This window comes from Protopterus annectens, chromosome 4.part0, assembly GCF_019279795.1.
Source record: "Protopterus annectens isolate FY-2018-M chromosome 4.part0, PAN1.0, whole genome shotgun sequence".
NCBI lineage: Eukaryota > Metazoa > Chordata > Ceratodontiformes > Protopteridae > Protopterus > Protopterus annectens.
In genome coordinates this window covers 419,582,763-419,610,330 of record NC_056733.1, presented here as the reverse complement: position 1 = coordinate 419,610,330, position 27,568 = coordinate 419,582,763, and the positions used below count along the sequence as shown (strand labels likewise).

Sequence of the window (27,568 nt, the reverse complement as noted above, 5' to 3'; positions counted from 1 at the left end):
ATCTGGCCAAGTCACAACTTCAACCAGTTCAAGTCTTGGAGGTTATAGGGCTTGTCTAGATACAGTCAATCGTCTAGCTCATCTGCCTCAAAACAGAGTTCTTATCTTGAAATGGCATGTCAGGCAAGTTCTTTCTTATCCTTTTCTCCCAGCAAAAATGGTACTCAGAGCCCCAGGGTCAATGGCTGCTGCAGTAATTTTAATACCCACTGCTTGTCTTCATATGATAATTCTTCAAAGGACTCTAGCAGTGCAATGGTCTTTTCAATAAAATCCCTTACGATAGCAGATAAAATTATCTCAAGTTTGCAGAAAATCCCTGTAATGGTGGATACACTCTGAAGAAATTTGTTAAGGGTGCCCCTTTATTCTTCCTCACCTGAATGCCACATTGACCACAAACGCCTACTGGCTGGGGTGGTAGGGCATTACTTGGGATGGACCGTTCAAGGCATGTGGTCCCCAGAAGGGACCATTTTGCATTTAAATGTCCTGGAAATGAGAGTGATGCTTCTAGCATTGCAGACCTTTCAAAGCTCTCTTCCTCTAGGAACTATTGCTATTCAAATGGAAAACATGTCAGTAGTCTGGTATATCAACAAACAGTGGGGAACCAGATCTTACCCCGCTTTGCCGAGAAGCAATGGGAGTTTGGCAATGGGCAATTTCCCCCCACCATTTTCTTGTAGCGACACATATACCAGGGCAGTCCTACATCTTAGCAGACAAGCTCCAGTGGACCATCCTGATGCCTCATGAGTGGTCTCTCAATCAATCACTGGCAGATATGATCTTTCACAAATGGGGTCAACTGTGCTGTGATCTATTCACCTCTCCCCTCAACAACAAATGCAGCAGTTTCTTTGCCCTAATTCCCCTGAGACATTCACCGACAAGTGATCTACTCCAGTTTGTCCCTCTGGTCTCCTTTATGCTTATCCTCCCCTGGCTCTAATCCCCAAGTTTCTTCAGAAAGTGCTCTGGTTGAGGAGCAAAGTAATCCTCATTGCCTCCTTCTGGCCTCGTCAAGTGTGGTCTCCTTTCCTATGGTTTCACCTAGTATGTTCTGCTTGAACACTGAATCTCGATCCAGACCTCCTGTCACATCCATCAGGGATGACTCATCCAGACATTGCAGGCCTCAAGTTGACCGCATGGTGTCTCCAATTGCAATGATGGCTAGACATTACAGGCTTCCCACCCACTTCACTAAATTCTATTTTCGTCTCACAAACTATCGATTAGTAGGATTTATAAGAGTAAATAGAACAGGTTTTCCTTTTGGTACCATCAGAGAGAGTTGGATCCTTTCAGTGCTCCACTCCCTGCTGTTTTAGATTTCCTTGTCTCCCTCTTTCAAAGCTGGGCAAGATTCTCTGCCATCAAAGTTCAGTTAACAGCCATCTCCATGTACCACATCAGAGATAATGCTTCTCCTTTAACTTCTTCTAAGTTATGTAAGGCCTTTCTTAAAGGTACCTTTTCATTTGGACTTCCAATTAAGGACCCCACTCTACTTTACGACCTGACTTTGGTATTATAGACTTTGGTGCATTCACTTTTTGAACCTTCAGCTAAAGTAGACCTTAAGTTTCTGTCTTGGAAAATGGTCTTTCTGGTGGCCATAACTTCAGCAAGATGAGTATCTGAACTCCAAGCACTGTCTTTGAAACCACTGTATTTGATTTTTCACAAAGATAGACTTACCTTACGCAGTAATCCTTCCTTTCTTCTAGAAGTTGTGTCTGAAACATACATCAATCAAGTGATCAATTTACCAGTTTTATTTACCAAATTTGACAATAAAGGAGAATATACCCTTCATCTTTTAGATGTACATAGGCAACTTCACTTTTACCTTCACAGGACTAAGGAATTTGGGAAAACTGATCAATTGTTTGTCTCCTTTTCTAGTAATAAGATGTGAAGACTAGTCTCAAAAACTACCTTAGCCAAATGGATAACAAATTGTATTTTCTACATTTATTCCTTAAGGGGCCTAACCTTACCAAGACAACCAGAAACACACTAAACTAAGTCAATAGCTACATCAGCTGCTTTTTAGGGTAGAACCTCCATTGATGACATTTCTGCAGCTGCCACATGGTCTAATGCTCATACTTTTATTGCTCATTACAAATTGGACATCATCCCCAAAAACAGAACTGCATTCGGTTCTGTGGTTCTCTGGATCATCCTTTCATGAGGGCCACCCAGGGCTGGGGACCTGTCCCATTCATTGAGGAACAAATGAAAATTACAACATCAGATATAAAAGTTATGTACGCACCATAACTATGCAGATGAGAGTTGTCCATTGTCATTCTTCATCAACTTCCATCCCACCTTCCCCTATCCATGTCTTTGGGCGAGATCTAACTGAATTGTTAATAGGAACCATAGATGTTAATTTGTCTATCTCGCCTTCATTCTTGCTGGTTGGGCCTCAGCTCTGACTCGGCCCTCTTCTATAGCTCGAGAGCTGTTTACTGGCTTGAGGCTACCCCTTGGCTACCCCTTATCCCATGATGCCTAGCGCTAGCTACCCAGATCTCGTTTGCTGCTTCAGCTGCAAGGTGTCGTTTTACTGGTTCAGGCTTGTATTGGTTTACTTATAAAACTTTTTCTACTGAAAATTGTATTTTTTTTTCTAGGAGTTATTCTTTATTTTTAGTCCTATAACTTGTATTAGTTTAGGTGTAATTGTAGTCCTTCCGTTAGAACTCATTTAAGTTAGAGAGTTCTCCCCCTCCCCCTCCTATCCCTTTCTTGTCTGGTTGGCGTTTAGATTAGAGGCTTTCCTTCTATCTTCTCTTTAGGTAGCCGTTTGAGTTAGAGGCTTCCTAGTTATAAAAAAAAAAAAAAAAAATCTTTAGCTTAGTCTGTAGATACTGTGTGTTTCCCTTTTCTGTATCTGTATTTTGGTGTTAACTGTTGTGGTAATTTCCTTTTTGGATACAGGATGTCTAAAGAATCCAAAGTGTCTGGATTCAAGAAGTGTGACTCATGCTGTCAGAAAATGTCTCTGACAGATGGGCACACTTCTTGCGTCTATTGCGTAGGCGCTGTGCACCTGCAGGACTCTTTTGTTCTATATGCCATGCATTTAGTCCAAGAGTTCTGCAGGAGTGTAAGGATAAACTTATTCTTAGGGGTCTTTTAAAGCCCCAGGATTCACCGGCCAAGACTCAGCCTGTGAAATCCCCAAAACCTACCAAATCGTTGGCTCCAAGCTCGGAGCCGTCATTGGTTTAGACTTTACCTGCTACTTCAGTTCTGGCCGGAACCGATGAGACAATCTCCCCGTCGGCTCCTTCAGGATCTTCGGAGCCGTCGTGGAGCCACAAGAGGCTGAGGTCCCCGTCTCTGGAATCGATACACTCGGCTCCTCGGTCTTCCCTGCTTCAGAGTGAACTCAGTCACAGATCTTCCCACTCCTCTCGATCCTCTAGGCTCTCAGATCACGACGTGGAGAGAGTGGTCAGTAGGTTGCTGAAGTCACAGGCACTTGTCAAGATGTTGTCTAGCCCTTCTCAACAGGTGTCTGCTCCATCCACTTCTGTCAATGTTCCTCCTCTGACTCCTGTGAGCTTGGAGCCGGAGTTCGTTGGGATTCGAATAGTGGAATAGTCCACTCCGATAACTATTTCTCCTTCGGTGCCATCGTCGGCTCTGATTCCCTCGATGGTGCCGTCCGTTGAGGGATCTGGGTGCCGGGACTCCCTTGTTGGTTCCGAGGGGGAGAGTGGCATTGGACCCTTGTCCGACCCCACTCTCCCTCTCGGAGCTTTGGCGCAGGTGAGCTCGGCTCCTACATCGGCCACAAAGTTGTCTCCCTCGGTGCGGAGAAGGATTCCGATTTCCTCGGAACTGGAGCCTTCTCTGCATCGTGGCAGGGATGCCTTCGATGTCATGAGGAGTGTGCTGGCCTCTGAGTCAGCTGCAGTATCGACTCCACCGGCTCCGTCCCCAGTAGTGCTTGCGTCAACCTCTGCTCCTCCTCCTGACCACAAGCGTGGGGAACCAGTGCTCCAGGGCACCCCATTGGGTGTTTCTTCTTCTTCCGAGGTCTCCCTTGATGATTCAGAGGAGCCCCCTCGTAAGAAGTGCAAGAGGAAGCACATTGACTCCCCTGAGTCTGTCACTTCTGATACAGACTTAGATGATTCGGAAGGGTCCCCGAGGTCCCCCTCTGAAGATGTTTCCTTCTCGGACATCCTAGAAATGCTTAAGCAGAGGGGGAACTGGAATCACCTAGCCCCTACCGAGGATGAGTCTGTATTCCTGGATGCGTTCGGTTCCCGACCTTCCACCTCCTGGGTTTCTCCGCCTTTCGATCCACTTATGTCAGTGGTGGCTCGAAAGGCTTGGTCAGCCCCGGATACAGTGGAACCAACCCCAAGGAGACCTGGCAAGTTTATCACTGCACCCCTTGATAAGCAGTTCCTTACCAAGGAAAGACACTTTGACTAGATGTGAACAAGAAGGCAAGACTCTCTCTGCCGTGGGAGTCCCTTTTTCCACTCCTTCCAGACCATACCCCAAGGGTCAGAAGAGTGGCAAAATGTGGTTCCGAAAATCCCAGGGAGCCTTGCCTGACACACGTAGTGATTTTTTCTCCAGGGGCAGAGGGGGAAGCAACAACAATAGACGCCGCCCTCGTGGCAGAGGGGGGAGGGGGTCCGCAGAATCAGGGCAGCAGAGAATCCTTCTCTGAGAAGCCCTTTCAACATCCATGAAGGGTTGCCCGGCTGCCTGCCTCTGGAGGCAGTCGGGGGAAGACTTTTACTGTACCCAAAAGCCTGCCAAAATTTAACGCAAGGCAAATGGGTACGGTCAGTTATATCCGGAGGTTACAAAATTCCTTTCTCTCAACCCCCCTTACCGTCAAGCAAATCCCTTCCAGATGTTCCACCTAATCTGAGGGACCAAGCAGTCATAGAAGTTTCAAAACTGCCTGAAAAAAAGAGTCATCCAGCAAGTCCCGGCAGACCAACATGGATCCTGAACTTATTCAAGGTTCTTTTTGGTACCAAAAAAGACAGGGGACTGGAGACCGATTCTGGATCTCAGCAGACTAAACAAGTCTTTTCAAAGAACAAAGTTTCGGATGGTCTCGCTACAGTCCATTCTACCCTTTTTGGGTCAGGACAATTGGATGTGCTCCATAGATCTCCAGGATGCGTACTATCACATCAAAATGGACAGGTGCTCCAGGAGATTCCTTCGCTTCTGGCTGGGAGCCAGTCATTACCTGTTCAGAGCTCTGCCGTTTGGTCTCACCACAGCCCCCAGGGTGTTCACCAAATGTATGGCAGTGGTCACGGCTCACCTGAGACGTCAAGGATTCCAGGTGTTTCCATATCTAGACGACTGGCTCCTTACTGCTACCACCAGGCATCAACTTTTACAAGCCAGGGACTACACAATCACAATTTGCTCCCAGCTAGGCATTACAATAAACTTAGAAGAATCTGCCTTGTTGCCATGTCAATCTATTACCTATATAGGAGCAGACGTAGACACAAGGAGTATGTCCGCAAGGTTACCGCCAGACAGGGTGGCCACTATTCGCCAGCAAGTACAAATTCTAATGCAGTGCAAAAGGGTCCAAGTCAGGTTAGTCCTTCAAAGTCTGGGTTCCATGGCAGCGGCAATTCTTCTAATCCCTCTGGCCCGCTTTCACATGAGAATCCTTCAGTGGCTTCTGTTCACACAGTGGTCTTTTCCACAGCTGCCCATGTCTCACATGATCATGATTACAGAAACATGCAAAAGCCACCTTTCCTGGTGGATGGTCTCCCCACTAGTGTCTCAGGGCTGACCATTCATTCAGTCCCCTCCGGTTGCCACAGTGACCACAGATGCCTTCCTGATAGGGTGGGGGGGACATTATCAGGGCAGGACAGTCCAAGGCACTTGGCAGCTTCACGAGTACCATCTGCACATAAACGTCTTAGAAATGAGAGCTGTGCTCCTACCGTTGCAAGCTCTTCAGGACTCTTTCCCTTCTGGGACCGTTGCAATTCAAACGGACAACATGTCAGTGGTGTGGTACATCAACAAGCAGGGCGGAACCAGGTCCTACCCCCTATGTTGAGAAGCACTTAGACTCTGGCAGTGGGCGATTTCCTCCCAACGATTTCTGATTGCGACGCACATCCCTGGGAGGTCCAGCGTCATAGCGGACAGGCTCAGCAAAGCTATTCTCATGCCTCACGAGTGGTCTCTGAATCAGGAAGTTGCAGATCTGATCTTCTGCAGATGGGGACAGCCCTGCTGCGATCTTTTTGCCACCCCCTTCAACAGCAAATGCAGCAACTACTTCTCCCTTCTTCCGCTTCCCGGTCACTCTCCCAGAGACGCTGTCATCCACGATTGGCCTCAGGGACTTCTTTATGCCTTACCTCCATTTCCTCTGATACCGAAACTCATACAGAAAGCTATTTCGTTGGGTTGCAAAATGATCCTCATTGCCCCCTACTGGCCTTGACAGATATGGTTCCCGTTCCTGCACCGTTACCTTCTCGAGCAGCCCTGGACTCTGGATCCTATTCCAGACCTACTGATTCATCAGTCAGGCGGGCTGCATCAATCCCTCCGAACACTGCAGCTCACAGCTTGGTTGCTCCACTTCCAACCTTAGCCAGGCTTCCCAGCATTTCCCCGGCCGTTCGTGAGATTATTGTCTCCTCTTACAAGTCTGCCACTAGAAAGACGTATGCTAGCAAATGGAAACGCTTTTTCTTGTTGGGCAGAGGTTAGAACATATATCTCTTTTCAGCCCCAGTCCATGAAATCTTGGAGTTCCTGGCAGAACTTTTTCATTCTGGGTCCGCTTCTGCTACAATCAGGGTTCAGTTGGCGGCCATCTCTAACTTTCATATTGGGTTGTCTAATGCAAACATTATGTCTCGTAAGCTATGTAAAGCTTTTCTAAGAGGGGCTACTCTCCTTAGGCCCCCAGTGAGAGATCCCCTTCCTCCTTGGGACCTTAATTTGGTACTAACCTCCTTAATTATGCCCCCTTTTGAACCTGCAGTGTCCTGCTCCATTAAGTTTCTATCTTGGAAAACTCTCTTTCTGGTAGCTATTACCGATCCCAACCAGCAAGAAAGAAGGAAAGATGAAGACAACTAACATGGAACATTATGGTAGGTACATAACCTCTTTTTCCTGTTTGAGCTCCTTATCCTGCAGCTATCACTTCTCTCTCATATCAATGTTAAGATACCTTGTTGTGATATTGTATAATAGCAGCAAACTTGATCTAAGGTAATACAGTGGTCACGGGCATTATTGGTAAGAGATGGATCCTAGAATTTAAAGAAAGTGGCTGAGTCGGATCCAAACCCATTCACTGAGGAAGAATGAAAATGGACAACACAGATGCATAATTATGGTAAGTACATAACTTTTATTTTTACTTCTGTCAGGAGAAAATCAGATTTGTCAGTACTTATAAAGTAATTGGTCTAACACTGCTGATATGGCTAGGTCATAGAATGCTGCCTTTGAAAGTTGGTAGTTAGAATTGTTTCTTTACTGCTTGTGTAAAATGTTAAATGCAGACAACTTTCTCAGTATTTCTGCAGAAAATTACTAGATCAGTACATCAGGTGAGTGTTTTAAACTTTGCCTGAATATGTTTTTAAAATAGTCAGTTGATGTCTTTAATGTTCTCAAAGTATTAGAGCCTCTACCTTTTTCAAATTGTATAGATGTGTCCCTTCACTTGAAAAAGTTGGCCTCCAGTAGTGTAGTATGTGGAATAATCACTAAGCTAGGATGCCAGCCACCAGCTCCATTGGCATGGAGGAATATTACTCTATGACCCAAGTGTCCTGAGTCTAAATAGCAGTTCATGTATCTGCTGGATATGGCGTAGGTGAGGAGATAAAATTAATATTAAATTAAATGTATATCGATGTGTATATATATATATATATATATATATGTATATATATATATATATATATATATATTTTTTTTTAGTGGTTGTACTTTATGTTTTTGATGTATTTAAATTAAATAATTATTTAGTGTTGTTCACTTTTATTTCAGGACTATGAACTAATTAGATGGAGTAATGAGTCTGATTTATTGATTGTTTTATGTATAAAAGGGAGTGTATTTTCATTACATTTTTGTACTCATTGAAGGCTGTTGTGGCCGAGGCACTAAGACTGGTTTTAATATTAAATTTATCGGTGTGGAATCCTTGTTGTTTTTGTCAGCTTATCTGTCTTGGGGATGGTGGGCTGCATGTCTGGACACTTGGTCATATTGTAATATTACCATCAGGAAGAAAGATCCCACTAGTGTACAGTATTTCAGGGGGCAGGGTTATCTGTCAGGGTATATTTGTTTCAGAAGCTAATCACACGCATTCACTAATGTTCATTGCATGCCAATCCCTGAGTTAGAAACGGGCATATGCTTGAGGGGTTAGAACCTTAAAGCAAAAATCTTCTTTCCTCAGACAGATGACGACTCTGTTCTTTGTTGATTAGCTTTTACCCTTGGAAGGAACGAATGGGCTGGAGGATATAGGTCTCATGTCTATATTACATAATCGAACTTTTAAAAGTTCGAACGTCATATGGTCGACACCATATGATCGAACTTTTAAAAGTTCGAAAATGTAATAAAAAAAAATAAACCAAAGAAAAAACCTACCTGAACGGTTTAAGCGGGGGGCAAGCACCCCTGCTCTTTAAATATACCAACTCCGAGATTGCACTACAGTGTAGAAAAGGGAAATCTTCCCATTCCGCACTCTACCGAGATCTCCGCTGAAGCATTTAAGCTTTTAAAAGTTCAATCATATGGTGTCGACCAAGTGACTTTTGAACTTTTAAGAGTTCGACGTGATATAGACCCTAGGTCTCAACTTTCAGAAGAACAAATAGGCTAATGCTATGGGTGAAGCTTGATGGTTACTGAGGTAAAGGAAAGAAAAAACTAAGCTAGGGTGGTAGCATCAGGGCAGAAAGAAGCTGTAGTGAAAAAAATTAGTAGCTAATTAAGGAAAATGGTCAGTTATGTGTCAAAGATTCTAAGATGTTGTTTTGTATATAGTGGCAGGGAACTCTGTACAAGTTATGCCACACATTTTGCATCTTATGTATACAGTGCTTGTGTAATATCACATTTAAATGAATGAAGTTGCAAACTATATTGTGTGAGGTTAGTCTCAGGATTTGTGATTTCCTTATATGACTTTTTATGATGAAAACTGTACATGAGTACTTTTCATTTCACCTTGTCATTTATCCCTTTGTTATTTTCTTCATCAGAATAAATATTTTGGTCACTTGGGGAAATGAAACAGCTTTGGATGTTCCTCCTTTATATTGAAATGAAGAGAATCAATAGGTGATGGCTGATCTTTCAAACAAGGCTAATGAGGTCTGCTGAATAAAGGCATGCAGCTGAAATATTCCAGTGTTCTTGTTTGGTACAGCTATTCTCTTAAAGATTTATTTTACCATTACTTTTTTCTTTCAGGTGTACAGTACTATATAAATTCCAGTTTCAGCATTATCTGCACATAAATTGATCTCAATTTTCATTTGTTTGGTAAATGGCTTTTTATTTTTCAGAATTCTAGGTAGTTCAGAATCAGCACGTAATATGGCAACTTTGCAGTTATCACATCCTGCAACGAAGCAGATGGCATCCAAGGTATTTTAAATCACGGTCAGGTTATTATCTAGTTTGTAGTATCATTTGACTGATTTTTACATTAATCATAGTTTGGCCAGTAGATACTGTTCTTGATTAAAATATTACTGGTAAAGGGAGAAGTTCATTATTAGATCACTGTTGCAGTAGCATATACATATCCAGTCCTTGGTAGGATACCTCCTATATATCCAGTATATGCAAGCTTTTGGGTGCCTTACACATGCACTGTATGTCTGAGGAAGCTTGAGGGTATGCTGCTATAATTTGCTTATCTTTTATGCCAAAAACCAATAGAAGTAAGCTTAGCACCCTTAAGTTTTATTTTGAGAACCAGCTTCTTACAGCTTTAATGAAATTGACTATAGACTCCAATGCATGTACCTCAGCTGTCCCCCCTCCAGCTTCTAAAAAAAGGAAGACTGTTACTGAGGTACATGTATCAGCTTCTCCTTCACCCTCTGCCCCTTGGCCCTTGATGGATGACTCCATTATGGGTCTTTTGGAGTCCTTGGACCATCCGTCTATTTCTTCAGACCCCTCTGTGCTGCTCCTAGGGACACTGCTAAGGGTTAGGAGTCTAGAGTGTTCTTTATGGTTGAACATATGCTTAACACTGAGGGGGGTAGAAGCATGCATAGTGATATATGAAGGGTCAGACTGTTATGAAGGGTCAGATGGCATCCCTCAAGTGTTAGTGAGGGAAGATGTACTGGGCTTCTCTACTGAAGTCCATATGTCCAATATTGCTTTAGCATAGCCAGGGTGGGCTGAAGGGGACAGCTGCCCTGGTGGGTTCAAGGTGTTAGGGGTGTGATGAGGAAGTGCAGTTCTTGCATCTTCTTCTGTACAGCATTTCTGAATTCTGGCACAGAAATGCACACATTTTTCCGCTGAGGGAGTGCAGATCTGGTTTTTTTTTTTTTTTTTTTTTGCTCTTGAAGTGCTCCGCGTGTTAAATAATCACGCTACAACTCTTGATATACTGTTCAAATGTTGTCTTTAGATACCTAAAAAGAAAAGAAAAGAAAAAAAAGGCTTGCCTCGCCTCCTTCAACTCTCTCTTTAAGATCATTGGCTGAATGTCTTTTTTAAGCTTTTCAGTCTTTGTAATCTTCCACCCCTGTCTAAAAAAGAAAGACATCTCCATCTCCTTTTGATAGTGATTCCCAGTCTGACATTGAAGAGACTGGTTTAAATTGTGCATACCAGGTGATTTCTCTTGACTACTTAAGAGTCCGAGTCTGAAGAAAATATTTCTTCAGATTCTCCATTCAAAGACATTTTCAGACGTCACTGGCAGAATGAATGATATCTGCTTGTGGGAGATGGGAAGAGGAAGACATTTCTAAAATCCAAAAAAGATACTGTAATCTTTTGCAGGTAGACACCCATAAGCCTTTGGCCATTCCTCCTGTAGTAGGTGCCTTGGAGGACACATTTAATGCAGCATGTTCTTTGCTTGACATTCAGCCCCCTGCACCCAAGAAACCTGAGAGGCTTTATAAAATACCACAGGCCTATAAGTTCCTTTTTCACAATTCCATGGTTGATCCATCTGTGTTTTCATTAGTCAAGGATGCTTGCTGTAAATATATTACTGCTGGCAATCTGACGTCTTCTGATAAGAATAGAAGGACTTTTGACAGGTTCATAGGTAAGTAGGCTATCTGCTCTTATGGTCCATTTTAAGCCTATCCAATTTCCTTTTTGTGCTGTAATTCAACCTGTCCCATTTGGTTAGAGATTGGCCTTACCATGATCGATAATTATATATTTACCCTAATGAGAATAACTGGAATCATGCCATACACAATTTGAGGGGACCCATGCAGGGAAAAGCAGTTAGGAGATGCCTCTGCCCATTAGTAGTACTAGGGGGCAGTCCTGGGTTAAGTTTTGTGTTTCCCATCTATAGATCTAAGTTGCACTTGAATATGGGCCGGGATGAACTTTGTTTTATGTGGATGGGAAGTCTGTTCCAGAGCAGTGATATCTTCTGCAAGGTGTACCTCTCCCACCAAACCATTCTGTTGATGTTGCAGAAGAGGTTAAGATCCCTAGACTGAGTATTTCTGATGTCATTTGACTTGCTGATGTGCAGTAAATCCAAAGTAAAGTAAATGTGCAGTGAGGTTTTGCAAAAAAAGTCTATACTCCTCTACTCTTGCTTTTAGGACTGTCAACTGTCAGGCTCACATGGCAAAATATCTGCTAGCATCCTTTGCTGTCATGAACAAGATGCTTGCATATTTCCTCTCATCAGATGTTAAATACTCCCTTCTCAGTATGATCTCTTCTGTAACTCAAGACACTAAGCATTCATTAAAATGTTTTTATGATGCTGCTGATGCAGGATCCCTTGCAGCTATAACTGGGTCAGTTATGCGTAGGTATACCAATCTCATCTGACTTTAAAATATTCTCTCAGGATAATACAGAAACTGAAACAGTTCCCACAGCTAAGTTACTAGGCATTACCATAGACAAGAAACTAACTTTCGAACACCACATCTGCAATAGCATTAAAAAAAACACACACATCAAACTAGGAACACTATAGACAAAAAACTTTCTTGGATAACTCCACAAGAAAAACCCTCACCAACACCTATTTGCTTCCCTCTTTCTTATATACAGCCCCCTTATACACCAATTTACAATCTTCTCTTAAAAACAAGCTCCAATCCTGCTACCATAAAATTGCCAAATTTGCCACAGGTTACTCCTACCATTGCCATCACTCCCTAGCTCTGAAAGAATTAAACTGGCTCAAACTCATACACCACCTAAACCAAGTTCAGCTGTCTTCTGCATGTAAAATGATATATACACTGATAGTTACCCAGCCCTCAAATCTTTCCTAAAGCCCTACATCACTACCAGAGTCCTCCACTCTGAAAACAAACAACTCCTAACCATCTGCACTCCAAACAAAAGAGCTGGACAGTGCCTATACTTTTATGCTACCACCAAGCTCTGGAACTCTCTGCCAACAGACATTACTACCACTGAGTGCTTTAACAACTTCAAATACACACTAAAAAAAAAAACATTTTCTGTGTTATCAGACCTGCCCCTGGTCTTTCCCTTACAGGTGAACTCAATTCACTCTGTAGGGCCTTTCCTTTCTACATCTGGAGATCCCCAGACCATGAATTTCATCCACTAACCATTACCATATGGAACTAAGAACGTTTATGTATTTCTACACCCTTAACTATTCCCATCTTGATCCACAATTCTTCTAAGCATATGCTTGCTTCTAATATTCTGACCATCTGTCTGACCCTCACTCTTTGCCCTTTATCCTACCTGATAAAAAAAAGATGTAATCTACCACAATACCTTTATTTAGTATTGCATGTCTACTACCTGTTTTATTACTGCATCTACCACTCTGTTCTTATTTAGTATTCATTACTTATTTAATGTGTGCTTTAATACCTACTGTTGTCTTGTTCATGCACAATGTCTTACTTTTCATGTATTATTTGGAGCTTTTCTCTGTGGGCCTCCTGTGAAAATGGGTTCCTGACCCAGTTGGACTTTCCTGATAAACAAATGTTAAATAAAAATAAAATAAAATATGCATGGCTTAGATCTCAAAATATGTCTGAGGATACCAAGGCACAAGTTCTAAATGCACCACTGAACTAGGAAAATTCTTGAAAAAAATCCTTTTCCTATGTGACAATCTGGGGCAGGTTCTATGAATCCTTGAGATAACATCTTGGAAATGATGAGAAGAAATTGCAATATTGAGTAAAACACTGGCAGGGCATATAAGATGAATGAAAGGAAACTTCATCTGAAGTTTTAGAAGGATTTGACAAGAGAGGCAAACTTCTGATCCAAGAGGTTAAACAGAGTTTTCAGTCTGTCATTCTGAAGTATAATATGAATTACCCTTCAAGTCCTGGACCTTTCTATATAAAACTTTTCAAATAATCTTGATAAAATCTGTGAAACAAGAGTACAAGAAACAATGACAGAGCAATACAAAGAAAAAAAGGTGCCTGTCTTCCTCTTCTAACCTCTCCACCCTTGCCATCCTGTAAATCTTGCAGACAATCTTTCTATCTTCCTCTCTGGAATCAGATCACAACAGACTCCTGGATGCTGGAAATTATCCAGAATGGATACAGGTGGCAGGGAATCTCTTCCTGCAAACTTGGGGTTCCTTCAAACAAGGAAATCAAATCTTTCTCTTCATTCCTATCAGTTGTTAGAGGGAAAACTTTATTGACTAAATTCTGTTACAATAAAAAGAAATAGTATATATTCAACAAGTTCAGACAGAAGATTAACACAAAACAGCCATAAACTATATTCATATCTAACACCCTAGTATATAACCCTTCATCACCAGGCACTATAATTCATGCATTCTTCATAACTCTTGTAATGTATTTCCTAATTCTTATACTACATATGATGTACCCTCATACTTCTACTGCAGTCCTTGCATAGCCTGACAAAACGATTAATCTGATGTTGTTAATCTTCGTTCATTCCTTACTGATGGGTTAACGGTTCCCTCCTTGTAACCGAGCCGGCTATATATCAAGCTTGCGTCAGCCAAAAACTCTTGAGCCAAGGTCCTAACCAGAATGCTCTGCTCCCTGTTACCTCAGATCTCGTTTGCCGCGTTGCTGTACAGCCGTGTCAAGCCACTCTCTCTCAGCTAAGTGAATCATTTTTGGAAAGTTTATATATTGCTTCTACTTTAAAGTCTTTCAGTCAGTTTCTTGTATTATTCTCCTACCCTGTCATATCTTTAAGACTCTCTCCATTTAGACTATTTCCCTTTATTACCCTTTTTTCTTACCTTTGAGGTAATTCTTCATTGCCATCTTCGATTTTCCTTCTTTCCTTCTCTCTTCTTACCCTGTTGGGTAGCCTTTCTTCTTCTTGATAATGTCGTTCTTCTCCACATCATTATGTCGGATAAGAAAAGTAGTGTTGGTTTTAAGCAGTGTAAGGATTGCAGCCGTAAGTTACCGCTTTCCTATGGCCATGACTTATGTGTCTATTGTTTGAATGTCTCCCACTTTACTGTGGAGCCCTCGTGTGGGATTTGTAGAAATATTTCGACCAGGACTCTTAACGAGATAAAGAACAAGTTAATCCTGAAAGGTCTTCTCAAATCTCCTTTCTGTAAGGCTATCTCTGGGTTGGAGGCTCACCCCCTCCTGCTAAACCCCATAAGAGGTGTTCTTCCTCTTCCTCATTGAGGTCGCTCACTTCATCTCCCTCTGGAGATCACAGTGAGTTGACTCATAAGAAAGTGAAAATTACTACTTCGGTGCCGCCACCTGTGACCCTTTCGGCTCCAGGCACGGCACTGCCCCAGTTGATTCTTGCTCCAGCCATGTCCTCCTTATCAACACTGGCACCGGAGTTCCCGATGTAGACACTTACAGCTCCGATAGTTATGTCGCAGCCCTTACTGGCACTATCCATGCAGGTACAGTCTCCTTCGGCACCGTTGGTGCAATACCCTTCGGCCCCGAATATGACATTACTGAGCTCCACGGTGCAGACACTTATGGCACCGACTTGGGTGCAGTCCTTTTTGGCACTGTCATTGTTACTGGTGCAGGCACCTTTCTCGATGGCACCATACTCATTGGTGCAGACACTTGCTTTTACGGTGCAGACACCTTCGACTTTGATGGCGCTGACTTTGTCAGTGCAGACTACTTCAACACCATTTTCTTCGGTGCAGACATCCTCTGTTCTGGGCTCTGCACCTCTCAAATTACCAAGGACCAAGTACTCACCTTCCTTGGATCCATTCATTGGTAGCCAATATAGTCCTTTTCTAGAAAGGCCAGAATCGCCCTCAGGTTTCACTATGAGGTCGACCAGGAGCCTCTCTGAACAAGTTGTGTTGCTGCTTGTTGACCAGTTGCTTGTGGCCAGAGGTCTCTCTCAAGCATTGAAACCCACGTTCCCTCCTTCAGGTGAACTTATTTCTCCTCAAACTCCAATGTACACTCCTCCTTCGACTTCCACCCAAGTATCGAAGCCCATTACTCCGATAGCAGCTTCCCTCCCTCCAACCCCAATAGTGGATCTCACTTTGGAGCCAGAGTCGTCCTTGTGGCTGTCTGTGCACTGGACATCGGGCTCTTCTTAGGCCAGTGGCTGTGCCGTGGGGGAGGGCATTCTTGGTTCCACGCTGATTTTTTTCTATGGCACCCTCCAGGAATCCTCCCTCTCTCACACTTCACAGTCCTCTTGAGACTCCTGGTCTGGGGGTTGGCGCATCGGGGCGGGGTGTGACCCCGGTTCCGAGGTTGTCATACTCGGTTCCGGTCTCCCATCCCTCCTTGAGCAGGCAGGCCTTCCAGGCCATGGAGAGGGCGTTTGCCTCCTCTGGCAAACCCCACATGTCGGAGTCTCACCCCCTCTGTGCCGCAGCTCTCACAAGCCATAATCACCGGACACCGGGCACAAGGGCCTCAGGTTTCTCCCCCTCAGGAGGCCCCCCTCTTTGCAGTCTTCCCCAGAACCTCCCACTGAGGAAGTACCCAGCAAATCTTCATGCAAGAGAATGCACATGGACTCCACTGAGGAGTCTTTGACCTAGGATACAGACTTTGATTATGGGGAAGAGTCCCCACGGTTGCCCTCTGATGAGGTGCCCTTTGGTGACATCCTTGAGATCCTTAGACAGAGGGGTGACTGGAAGTCCTCTAATCCTTCCTCAGAGGAATCCGTATTCCTGCAGGCCTTTCGTGCCCGGCCCCCTACCTCCTGGGTTACCCCGCCAGCCGATGAGCTTGTCCAGTTCACCGTCCAGCGTGCATGGAAGGCTCCAGTCACCCTGGAAGTGATACCACTCAGGTCTGATAAAATCTTCTCTCTCCCAGCTGACCATCCCCATTGGTCAAGAGGTCTTCCAGTAGATGCCATGGTGGTGGCGGCTGCAACAAAGAAAGACTTGGCAGAAGGGAGCCAAACTGTCCATCCACCCAACAAGGAGTACTGGGCGATAGACAGACTAGGGAAGCATGTGTTTGCTTCAATGACCTTCGCCGTAAGGTCTTTGAACTATTTGGCACACTTTGCGAGGCTCTAGAGGGATCTTATCAACCAACTCTCTGAAACCTTGGCAGGAGCTGTTTCTGATAAGGTCTGTGACAACATAGCTTCTCAGATAGCCACCCTGAAGTCCATTTCCAATTCTTCCATGCGTCTTATTTCTCACGCAATGCAAGGAGCGGCTGGAGCGGCAGGCGCAGGTATAGTCACCAGACGACATGCCTGGATGCGACTTTGTGACTTTGTGGACTCCTTTAAGGCTTTCTTCATGAATGCCCCCATCGAGGCCACGTCTTTGTTTGGCCCTTAAGTGAAAGATACGCTGGCAAGGTGCAAACAAAACGGCAAGACCCTATCTGCCATTGCTGTCAGACACGCCACTCCTCAATGATTCTACTCCAGAAATCAGAGGAGCAGGATATGTGGCACAAGAAATCACAGGGCTCTTTCAGTGACGCACATGCTGAGTTCTCCTCTAGAGGCAGAGGGGGAAACTCCAATGGAAGACTCCCCTTTCAGGGCAGAGGAGGTCCGTGAAACCGAGGTTCCAGAGATTCTTTCTCTGGCCAACCCTATCAGCGTTCCCGAAGCGTTGCCAACTGCTCACCTCTGGAAGCGGTTGGGGGTTGTTTTTCCTTGTACCCCACTGCCTGGTGAAACGTAACCACTGACTCTTGGGTACAACGGATAATATCCAGAGGCTATCACATCCCCTTCCATCCTTTTGCAACCACATCCAGACAATTACCCAACATTCCACCCAGTCAAAGGGAAGCAGCAGCACACAAAATCCAAAAGCTGCTACAAAAAAAGAGTCATCCAAACAGTCCCCCCAGACCAGATAGGATCCGGCTTTTCCTCAAGGTTCTTTTAGTGCCAAAAAAGACAGGGGACTGGAGACCAATTCTGGATCTCTGCACACTGAATAAATTTGTAAAAACAGAAATTCCAGATGGTCACGGTTCAGTCTTTCCTTCCTGTTCTGGAAGAAGACGATTGGATGTGCTCTGTAGATCTTCAAGATGCGCATTACCACATAAAAATGGACAAAGGCTCAAGAAGATACCTCCGCTTCTGCATAGGAGCCAGTAACTACCAATTTCGAGCACTGCCCTTCGGTCTCTCTACAGCCCCCAGAGTGTTCACCAAATGCATGGCAGTGGTTATCGCTCACTTGCGACTTCAAGGATTCCAGGCGTTTCCATATCTATAGACGACTGGCTGCTGACCGCCTCTACCAAGCACCTACTGGAAGAAGCCCTGCACTACACTCTCCTCACAGCACAATACCTGGGAATTACTATAAACTGGGAGAAGACCAACACGACCCCAGCCCAGTCTTTAGAATTCATTGGGGTACTGTTGGATACGAGAAATTGCACAGCATCTCTTCCAGACCACATGCTTCAAAGAATAAGGCAACAGATTCAGACGCTGCTCCGTTACCATAAATCTCTCTCTTGATCTATACTCCAGCTGTTGGAGTAATTGGCAGCCTCGATCACCATTGTTCCTCTAGCCAGATTCCACATGAGGCTCCTTCAGTGGTTACTTCTCACTCAGTGGTACCTCCTACAACATCCTTTGTCTTTTCAGATAAGTGTAACTCAGAGATACAAGCAAGATTTACTCTGGTGGACGTCTCGAAATCCCCAACAATGGTCTTGCCCCTTCAGGCCCCATCAGCCGAAAGCCACGGTGACCACGGATGCCTCCCTGAAGGAGTGGGGGACTATGTCAGGGAAACTCTGTCCAAGGCACCTGGTCAGAGACAGAGGCCCTTTTGCATATCAATGTCCTGGAACTGAGGGCGGTGCTACTAGTGCTGCAAGCATTCCATTCCATTCCATTCTTCCATCAGGGACTATTGCGATCCAGTCAGACAACATGTCAGTGGTCTTGTACATCAACAAGCAAGGGTGGCACCAGATCTTCTCCGTTATGCCGAGAGGCCTTGAGAATATGGCAATAGGCGATAGCTTCCAACCGCTTTCTAATTGCAATGTACATTCCCTGGAGCTCCAACGTGATAGGGGACAAATTGTGCAGGTGCATTCTACAACCTCACGAGGGGTCCCTCATCCCTGTGATAGTGGCAGAAATCTTCAACCGCTGGGGCCAGCCTTGCTGTGACCTAATCGCCTCCCCAACCAATTACAAGTGCAGCAACTATTTTGCCCTTATCCCCTCTCAGGGACAGTCACTGAGAGACGCTCTAGTCCACGCTTGGCTCTCGGGTCTACGTTATGCTTATCCTCCTTTTCCCTTCATCTCCCAATTTCTGAAGAAAGAATGGCAGTTGAAAAGCAAAGTGATCCTCATTGCTCCATATTGGCCTCGACAAGTCTGGTTCCCCTTCCTCTGGCCTCACCTGCTAGATCAACCGTGGATCCTCAATCCACCCCCAACGTTGATCTCCCAGCCGCAGGGTGTGACTCACCCCAATCTAACAACCCTGAAACTGACAGCTTGGTTTCTCCACTTCCAATGATTGCCAGGCAGGAAAACCTCTTGTTCCCAGTGCACAATATTCTTATTGCATCTCATAAATCGTCCACCAGACTAATCTGTCTCAATAAATGGAAAAGGTTTTCTCTATGGGCACCGAATAAGCAATTAGACCCCTTGTCAGCCCCAGTTTCTGTGGTTTTGGATTATTTATCGCATCTTTTCCACTCTGGGTTGTCTGCCTCTACTATTCGTGTGCATTCAGCTGCCATTTCAAATTTCCACATTGGTTTTCATGATTCTTCACTCATGTCACATAGACTCTGTAAAGCTTTCTTGAAGGGGGTTCTTCACCTAAAACCTTTGTTTAGAGAACTAGTACAACCTTGGGATTTGGCCTTGGTCCTGCAAGCCCTAACAGCTCTCCCCTTTGAACCTGCATCTTCACGTGATTTAAAATATCTCTCTTGGAAAACCTTGTTTCTGATTGCAATCACATCGGCAAGACGCTTGTCAGAACTTAAAGCCTTATGCATCAAACCTCCCTATCTTATCTTCCATAAGGATAGGGTATCACTGAGAACTAATTCATCCTTTTTACCAAAAGTGGTGTTAGAGCGGTCTATCAACCAGTCTATTGACCTTCTAGTATTGTTTTCTAACCACTCTAACAAGGGAGAGTATTGTCTGCACTCCTTCGATGTTCATAGGCAAATACGATTTTATCTGGACAGAACAAAATCTACCCATAAATCAGACCAACTATTTCCGGCCTTTTCTGGACAAAGACTAGGTCATCTTGTCTCAAAAGTTACACTGGCTTTGTGGTTGAGAAATTGCATTACCTTTATCTACAACAAGAACAATGTCACCTTGCCTCACAGAGTGAAAGCACATTCTACAAGGTCTATGGCAACTTCAGCAGCTTTCCATGCTGAGGCTTCCCTCAATGATATTTGCTCAGCTGCGACTTGGGCCAAACCTCATACCTTTATTCTTCATTACAAATTGGATTTAGCCTCCAGAGGTAGAGCTTCCTTTGGCTCCATGGTGCTCAGGAATGTCCTTCCATGAGGGCCACCCAGGGATACAGGTAGCTGGGGACTCTGTCCTATCAGTAAAGAATGAACAAAGATTAACAACATCAGATAAAGAAGTTATGTCTTACCATAATGTTCGATCTGTGTTGATCTACGTTCAATCATTACTCCCCACCCACCGTCCCCCTCTGGAGGTTCCTGGTTGATCTCATATACTCCTTTATTGTAGGTCTGTTATGACTAGAGGTAGCTTCTACCTTTCCAAAAACACCAGCACAAAGAAAGTAAATCCAAACACAAAATCCACGCACTTTACCAGTTGCCTTTTATTAAGCGATCTGGTACCTCGGCCTTTTGCCTTCAATGGATCACCAGATCATTTAATAAAAGGCAGCTGGTAAAGTGCGTGGATTTTATGTAGCTTCTACCTTTGTCTATCAACTTGCAAACTCGATCTGAGGTAACAGGGAGCAGAGCATTCTGGGTAGGACCTTGGCTCAAGAGTTTTTGGCTGACGTGAGCTTGATATATGGCCGGCTCGGTTCCGAGGACGGAACCGATAACCCATCAGTAATGAATGAATGAAGATCAACAACACAGATGGAACGTTATGGTAAGACATAACTTCTTTTTGTATGCCAGTCCCCTTCAGTAGATTTTTTCCACAAGTAGTTTGTTTACTGTTTCTCTAGTTGCCATTTTTTTCTGCCCTTTAATTTGACTCAGAAATTCTTTTAATCCTATTAATGAAGTTATTTCTCTAGTTTTCCCTTTCCTTGTTATTGTCTTCTTAACAAAGTTAACAGGGTTAAAAGTGCCTGACTATGCCTAGGCAACTTCAACACTGGGTTCACATTCCATCAAAGCAGATCCTTTAATATTTTGACAGCATTTTCCCAAATATTCTGAACTTTGTTTTTCATATCTGTTTTCCATTCTCCTAGTTGTGTACAATCCTGAAAGACGTCTTCACCAAGTTCACACCGTCTCCCATCTCATACCCCCAACATTTCTTACCTACAGTAGCAAACATTATCTGTGCAGGCATTTCCTTGCAAAAAATATGCAATTTTCTCAATTTATTTATGTACCTTGGGACCCCACAGATATATTCCTGCTGTTGTATCGTCAGGTCTCTTCTTAGTGGTTTAATACAGACCTCTTTCATGTCTTCTGCCTGCCCCTTATAATTTTACATTAATATTTTATATATTCTGAGTAACTTTTAGCCTGAAGCAACGTCTGCTCTCATTTCCATTAGATCATCTATTAATTGCACTTTCCTTCCCTGTTTCTTAATTGTACCCCATTTTTAAGAGCTATATATAAGAATATATCTCGATTATCCAGACCTTATTTATTTTTCAACTGTCTCCCATCCCTTGAGACCCTTCCTCTATTCTGTCAGCTCCCATTGTCTTAGTTCCTTCTTTAGTTTCCTTCATCTTCCAGTTGGTGAATGACCTCACCTTTCAGCTGTTCTCTCTGTCTCTCCATTCACTCCTAAGATGAACTACCAGTGTTCAAAGACAGATCATTGTTATAGTAGCCTAAGCTATATGGGTCCTACCAACACTGCACACAGCCAGATTCCTACTGTCAGGAGCTCGAGCAGAGCTCCATAAAAGTACATTTGGAGAGTAAAAAGCTTTAACATTTTTGTTGCCAAAGAGAACATTTCTTTGGTGGGACCCCTTGAAACTGTCTGTCAGCTAGTGATCTTCAAGTGCTGGGCAGATAAGTCCCTATTGGGGAAAGCCTTTTGCTCTTTTACTTAATGAAGAAGATTTGTGTTTTCTGTGAAAATGATTGCTTAACTAGGAAACTGAATATGTTCAGACTGTCACTGGATTTTTAAGGGAGTTTTTATGCAAGTGCTTATGAACTTTATGTATGGAAAAGTTTTTCTTTTGAATGAAATTTTACTTAGACTGTAAGGTTTGGTATATGTGGATAGGATATTGTGGTTGTGAGGGACTGTAATTGGTTTACTTACCTTTGAACCACTTGTTCTCTACCTTACACTTTACCAACTCATCCAGACTCCCTGCTTTTATTATCTCTTCCTCATCTTACCTGTGTAACAACCTCCCGTCTCTCCTGTAGTACCTTCTGCTGCACAGAACGTTATAAATCAGTCTTCTAGTGTCAGCCTGCTCCTTTTCTGCCTCACCTACTAGTGGTTGACTGTGCTGTGGCCACCTGTTATTCCACAGACAATCTATCTTTTCCTCCAGTCCTCTAGTGTACCTTTATTGGCCACCAAAGACCGTGGGATAGCCACTTCATTTTTGTCAGTGTCAGGGGATGGGGTACTGGAAAATGTTCACTTGGTCAGGAAGGTCAGATGGAAGCTGGGGATCGGTGTGCCTAATATGAGTCAGTCTATTTTTAGGGAGGGTATGCTTAGTGAGAAAAACTATCAAATTCATGTTTCTGTTTTACTGGGTTTTGCCAGGGGAACTTACTGTTGGTTTTTCTTTGCCTTCTGACTCTTCAGGGAAGAAAAGGAGAAGACTTACTTCTTTTTATGGCATGGAATTTCAGTCAGAGGAACGGAATTTCTTCTCATAATGGGCAGTTTGATTCTATGGAAAGTATGTCATCAGATTTCCCTGGTGAAGAGATTTCTTTCACTTATACTTTGTATAAGATGATAAAGCATTTTCACTGAAACCAGAATGATGTTCGGGTACCACAAAAAAGTATTGATTTGTTATTTAGAGATGCCTAGAGCTGCAGCTATCCCTCCTGTCTAGCCTGCCTTAGAGAATATTTTTAACTTACCTGTTGGTCAGGCTCTTGCTTCCAAGAAGTCTGACAAGATCTGATATTCTCGTTTTCATTCATTCCTCAACAGATGGGTAACATATCCTACTTAGCTGGTTTTCTTCCAGACTCTGGATTAGATCTTGAGCTTCTCCCTTACCCATAATGCCCCTTACTACTATTTTACGTTAGATCTTGTTTGTCTCTCAAACAGTTTGGATAGGGATTGTGCTCTCTCTCATGCTGTGGGATAATTTCCTTGCATTTTTTTCTTAGTAAAGATTAGAATTTTCTTTTCCCTTACTATTTCTCTTCCCTATTTACTGTATTCCTCCCTTTACCCCCTTTAGCGAGTTTTATACCCGCTTTTTCAGGTAACTTTTCGTTACTATTGCTGATAATTTTTCCTTCTCTGTACACTTTTTCTTCAGGTAGAGTTATTGTTACCATTGTTGGTAACAGCCTTTTTCTTTCCACTTTAGTTGTAAAAAAAATGTCTCTTTCCTATCTGATTTTTGCGTCTGCTCTTTCTTATCATGGCAGAGAAGCCAACCAGTTTTAAAAAATGCACTTCCTGTGGGCATAAGATACCCAGTTCTGATGCTCACAGGGAGTATGTTTATTGTTTAGGCCCAAGTTACCTGGATTCCCCTTGTAAGATCTGTGTGGGATTCAGTACCAGAGCTATTAGCGACAGAAGAAACAAGCTAGTGCTTAAGGGCTTTTTCTTTGCTTAAGCTCCTTTTTCCTCTGCTTTGGAATCAGAGCCCAAACCCTCTCAGTAGTTCAGAGGTCTTCTTTGGAGCCTAAGGAGCATAAGAAATACTCTCCTACTAGGTCTTCTACAACTGCTCTGACTTTGGAGCCACCAACAAAAATTCTTAAACATTTGAATCCAGCTTCCATAGATCCGATGCCTTCTACTACTAAATCACCTTGACTCCAGAGCCCTCAGTTCTTCCCAGAGCTGATGTCACCCTGGCTCCCATCACCATGACTGCAAGAAACTCCTCGGAGGTTGTCTCTCCCTCCTTCTACCTCATCATCCATTAGGTCCTCCCGTAGTCTTTCTAGGATGATGTGGAAACTTCTCAGGGCCCAGATTCAGATGGGGCTTTTGCCAGCTCTGGCTTCCATCAGATCCATGAGCCTTCAGTCAGTTCTCCATCTCATTGTTTCTCCTTCTCCGATCCAAACAGCGATTTTGGAACCATTGGATCCAAGAACCATGAGAGCCGAGATGTTGGATCCGAAGACAGCTTCATCTTTAACTCCGAACGTATGCCTGACTTGTTTGGTGCCTACCCCACTTGAGCAGGATGAGTCAAGAGCTAAAACATCAGCATCAGGTCCAGGAGGGGTGTCTTTGACTTTGAGAGTTTTGGAGCCATCACTTCCCCTCAGAGCCTGTACCCTTGAGCAAGTATGTGATGTCAGATCTGATGTTGTCAATTTTCATTCGTTCCTCAACATGTGGGTTTGGATCCAATCCTCTGGTCCACCTCAGCCGCTTTTTACATCTCATGGATACTGCAAACTCTCAAACTCCACCCTTCCCATAATGCTGTAGACCCCCTTTATACCTCAGATCTCATTTGCTGCCTTTGTGTATGGACATAGTCGCTGTCAACTCTCGAGCATTAGTGTTTTCAAATGAGATAATTGAAATAATTTGTCATCCTTTTTGGCTAACTTTTTCTTTAAATTTCTTTCTATTTTAACTACATTCTTTTTACTTCCCTTACCTTATGCTTCTTCAGTGTAACTTAGTTACCATTGTTGGTATTTTTTTCAATTCTTTCTCTCTTACCTTTATGGTAGCTCTTATATTACCATTGTTGGTAATTTTTTCAGCCTTCCTATTATTTTAAAAAAAAGTTCCTGTCATTTTTATTTGTAGTACTCTTCCATTGCTCTGTTTGAAATGGCTGAAAAACCTTCAGGTTTCAAGAAATGCAGTGAGTGTGGGCATACGATCTGTCTATCTGATGCCCACAACTCCTGTGTGTATTGTTTAGGCCCTGAGCACGTAAAAGTCACCTGCAACATCTGGAAAGCCTTTAACCCCAAGGCACTGACTGATCGTAAGAACAAATTGATTTTAAAAGGACTTCTTCCAACATCTTTTTTAGAGTCACTGGCTGGAACTCAACTCTCCAAGGCAGACAAAAAAGAGTCCAGAAAACGCCAACTGGAACCTTCTGAATTCTCCATTTCTTCCACCATGGAGCCATCCCAAAAAAATCTCAAAATGGTCATATCCAAAGACTAAATCTTTAGATCTTTCAGATACAAGGTCTTCCTTATCAGATCTGGTTCATTATTAGCTGAAACAGCTCTCCCTGACCCAGTATGCGTCTTCTTTGGACCCTGTCCCTTCTTAGCTACCATCCCCATTTTTAGAGAGATGCCTTCACTCTAGGTCCCCTTCAGCAGCCTCTTCTTCCCATTCTTTCAGAAGTCATACAGAGGCAGATGTGGATAGAATGATGAGGAAGTTTCTCTCATCACAGATTCAGATGGAAGTTCTCCCAGCTCCTATCCCTTTGGGTCCGGAGGACTTTACCAGTATTACTTCACCCATTTTGTCTCCTTCTCTGATCCGTCCTTTGGCTTCAGAGCTCTCAGGTCTGAGTCTTCCAGGACCTTCTGTATCAGATTCAAAGATTGCAGTATCTTCAGCTCCAGCACTTTCTCTGATTGGACCAGCTCTGAGCTTGTCGGAGCTGGATGACTCCTGGAGCTGAACTGTCAATGTGATAGTGTTCAATCTCGCAGTTTGTTCTTACACATGGGTTCGGAGCCGATCCTCGGCTCCGTGCCGGCCTCTTGCAAGCTCTGCATCGAGAAGAAGCTCGAGACAATCTAATACCCACAATCCCCCTCTGCCTTTACCTCAGATCTAGTTTGCCGCTGCTGCATACGCATCGTTGGGAGCTAGCTCGAGAGTTTTCTAAGCTAAGATATAACTTTTTTGTTGTATTTTATTAAGAATTCTATTATAGTTGATATTTTCAGTATTAACAAGTGTGTTTGTGTTGTGGTTCCGTAATTCTCTGGTACCGTTAACTTTTTTGTCGGTATTTTTGTATCGGGGCCTACACCCTTCACATATCCACCATATTGAGACATTTACTACCGGATTTGACATTTACCTGATTGTGTCTTTTTTCTCGGATTGACTGTGTTTGTTTCTAGAGTTGTATATTATCTACAATGTCTGAGAAGGCAAAGTCTGGTTTCAAGCGTTGTCAGTGTGGCCAAAAAATGTCGGTCACTGATAACCATAGTTCCTGCGTCTACTGCCTTGGCCCTCTCCACTTACAAGAGGATTGCTCCATCTGTCACTCTTTTAGTGGTAGGGCCATGACAGATAGGCGCAGGAAACTGATGGACAGAGGTCTTTTGAAACCAGCTTTCCAAGAGGCTTTGGATGCTTCTGACCAGGCATCGAAGTCCTCGAAGGAATCGAAGACGTCGGAGCCTAAGTCATCGGCTCCGAGCTCTTCTTCAAAGGTTAGATCACCGGTTCCACAGACTTCGGGGCCGAGTGTTCAACTGGTGTCGGTTCCTGAGCCTCGAGTCTTGGAACCGGTGATGGAGCTCCCTCCTTCGGCCATATTGAGGTCGACTCCGTCTTCGGTTCCTTCGACCCGTTCTTCCTCCAAACTTTCGGATGTCGATGTGGATCGCTGGTGCAGAAGTTGTTGGAGCATTCGCCCTCTCTAAACTTATTTCGGTTTCTACCCAGTTGGTGTAAACTTGAAGGCCTTCCTGTATCTCCATCCATTCCTCCTCCGAGACCGATTCAGTCCTTGGAGCCGGAAGAGGCTGATCTGCTGATTGTGGAGCCCTCGGGTCCAGAACCGTCCTTTCTCGGTCTGTTCCTCACCTCGACTCCGTCGGTTCCGGAGTCTCGAGCCGACGGTCTGTTCTTGGTTCCGGGGCCAGAGTCGAACCGGCGTGTCGGTTCCGACTCTCCCTCGGGCCTCGGCACGGATCGATTCGGCTCCGTCCTCGGGGTCGATGCCTTGTGCCTGTGTCGATTCTCCCCATTTCTTCGAACCGGGGACTCTTCGATGCGGGACCCGGGAGCGTTTGACCTGATGAGGAAGGTGTTGTCTACCCAGACAACCACATCAGTGGAAGCAGTTTCTCCTCCCCATAAAGGGCCTTTGTCTTCATCTGCACCCACGGCCACATCCAAGCGTCGGGCACCAGTGTCTCAGCCACCCCTGGAGGGTGCCCCCTCTTCCTCCGAGGCTTCTTCGGATGCTCCCCACGAGGAAGTCCCTAGGAAGAGACTGTGTAAGAGGAGACACTTGGATTCTCCACAGGAATCCTTGACATCTGATACTGACTTAGATGAGTCAGAGGGTCCCCAAGTCACCTTCAGAAGATGTCTCTTTTCAGACATTTTGGAGATCCTGAAACAGAGAGGTGACTGGCAGTCCCTTCCCCCTTCTGAGGATGAGTCAGTTCTGCTGAAGGCATTTGGTGCTCTTCCTCCTCCTGGGTCACTCCGCCCTTCGACGAACTAATGGAACTTATTGCTCAAGGGTGGAGACTCC

General features: G+C 44.1%; 1 protein-coding gene across 1 annotated transcript in view; it reads left to right on the top strand.

Moving 5' to 3' along the window:
• The window catches only part of LOC122800254 (HORMA domain-containing protein 1-like), a 2,017,447-nt gene that overhangs the window by 384,414 nt on the left and 1,605,465 nt on the right, over positions 1–27,568 (top strand). Inside the window, exon 2 of the mRNA XM_044069745.1 lies at positions 9,606–9,687. Coding sequence (XP_043925680.1) covers positions 9,637–9,687 — 51 coding nt within the window. The 5' untranslated portion in view covers positions 9,606–9,636. The remainder of the gene's footprint in view (positions 1–9,605; positions 9,688–27,568) is intronic.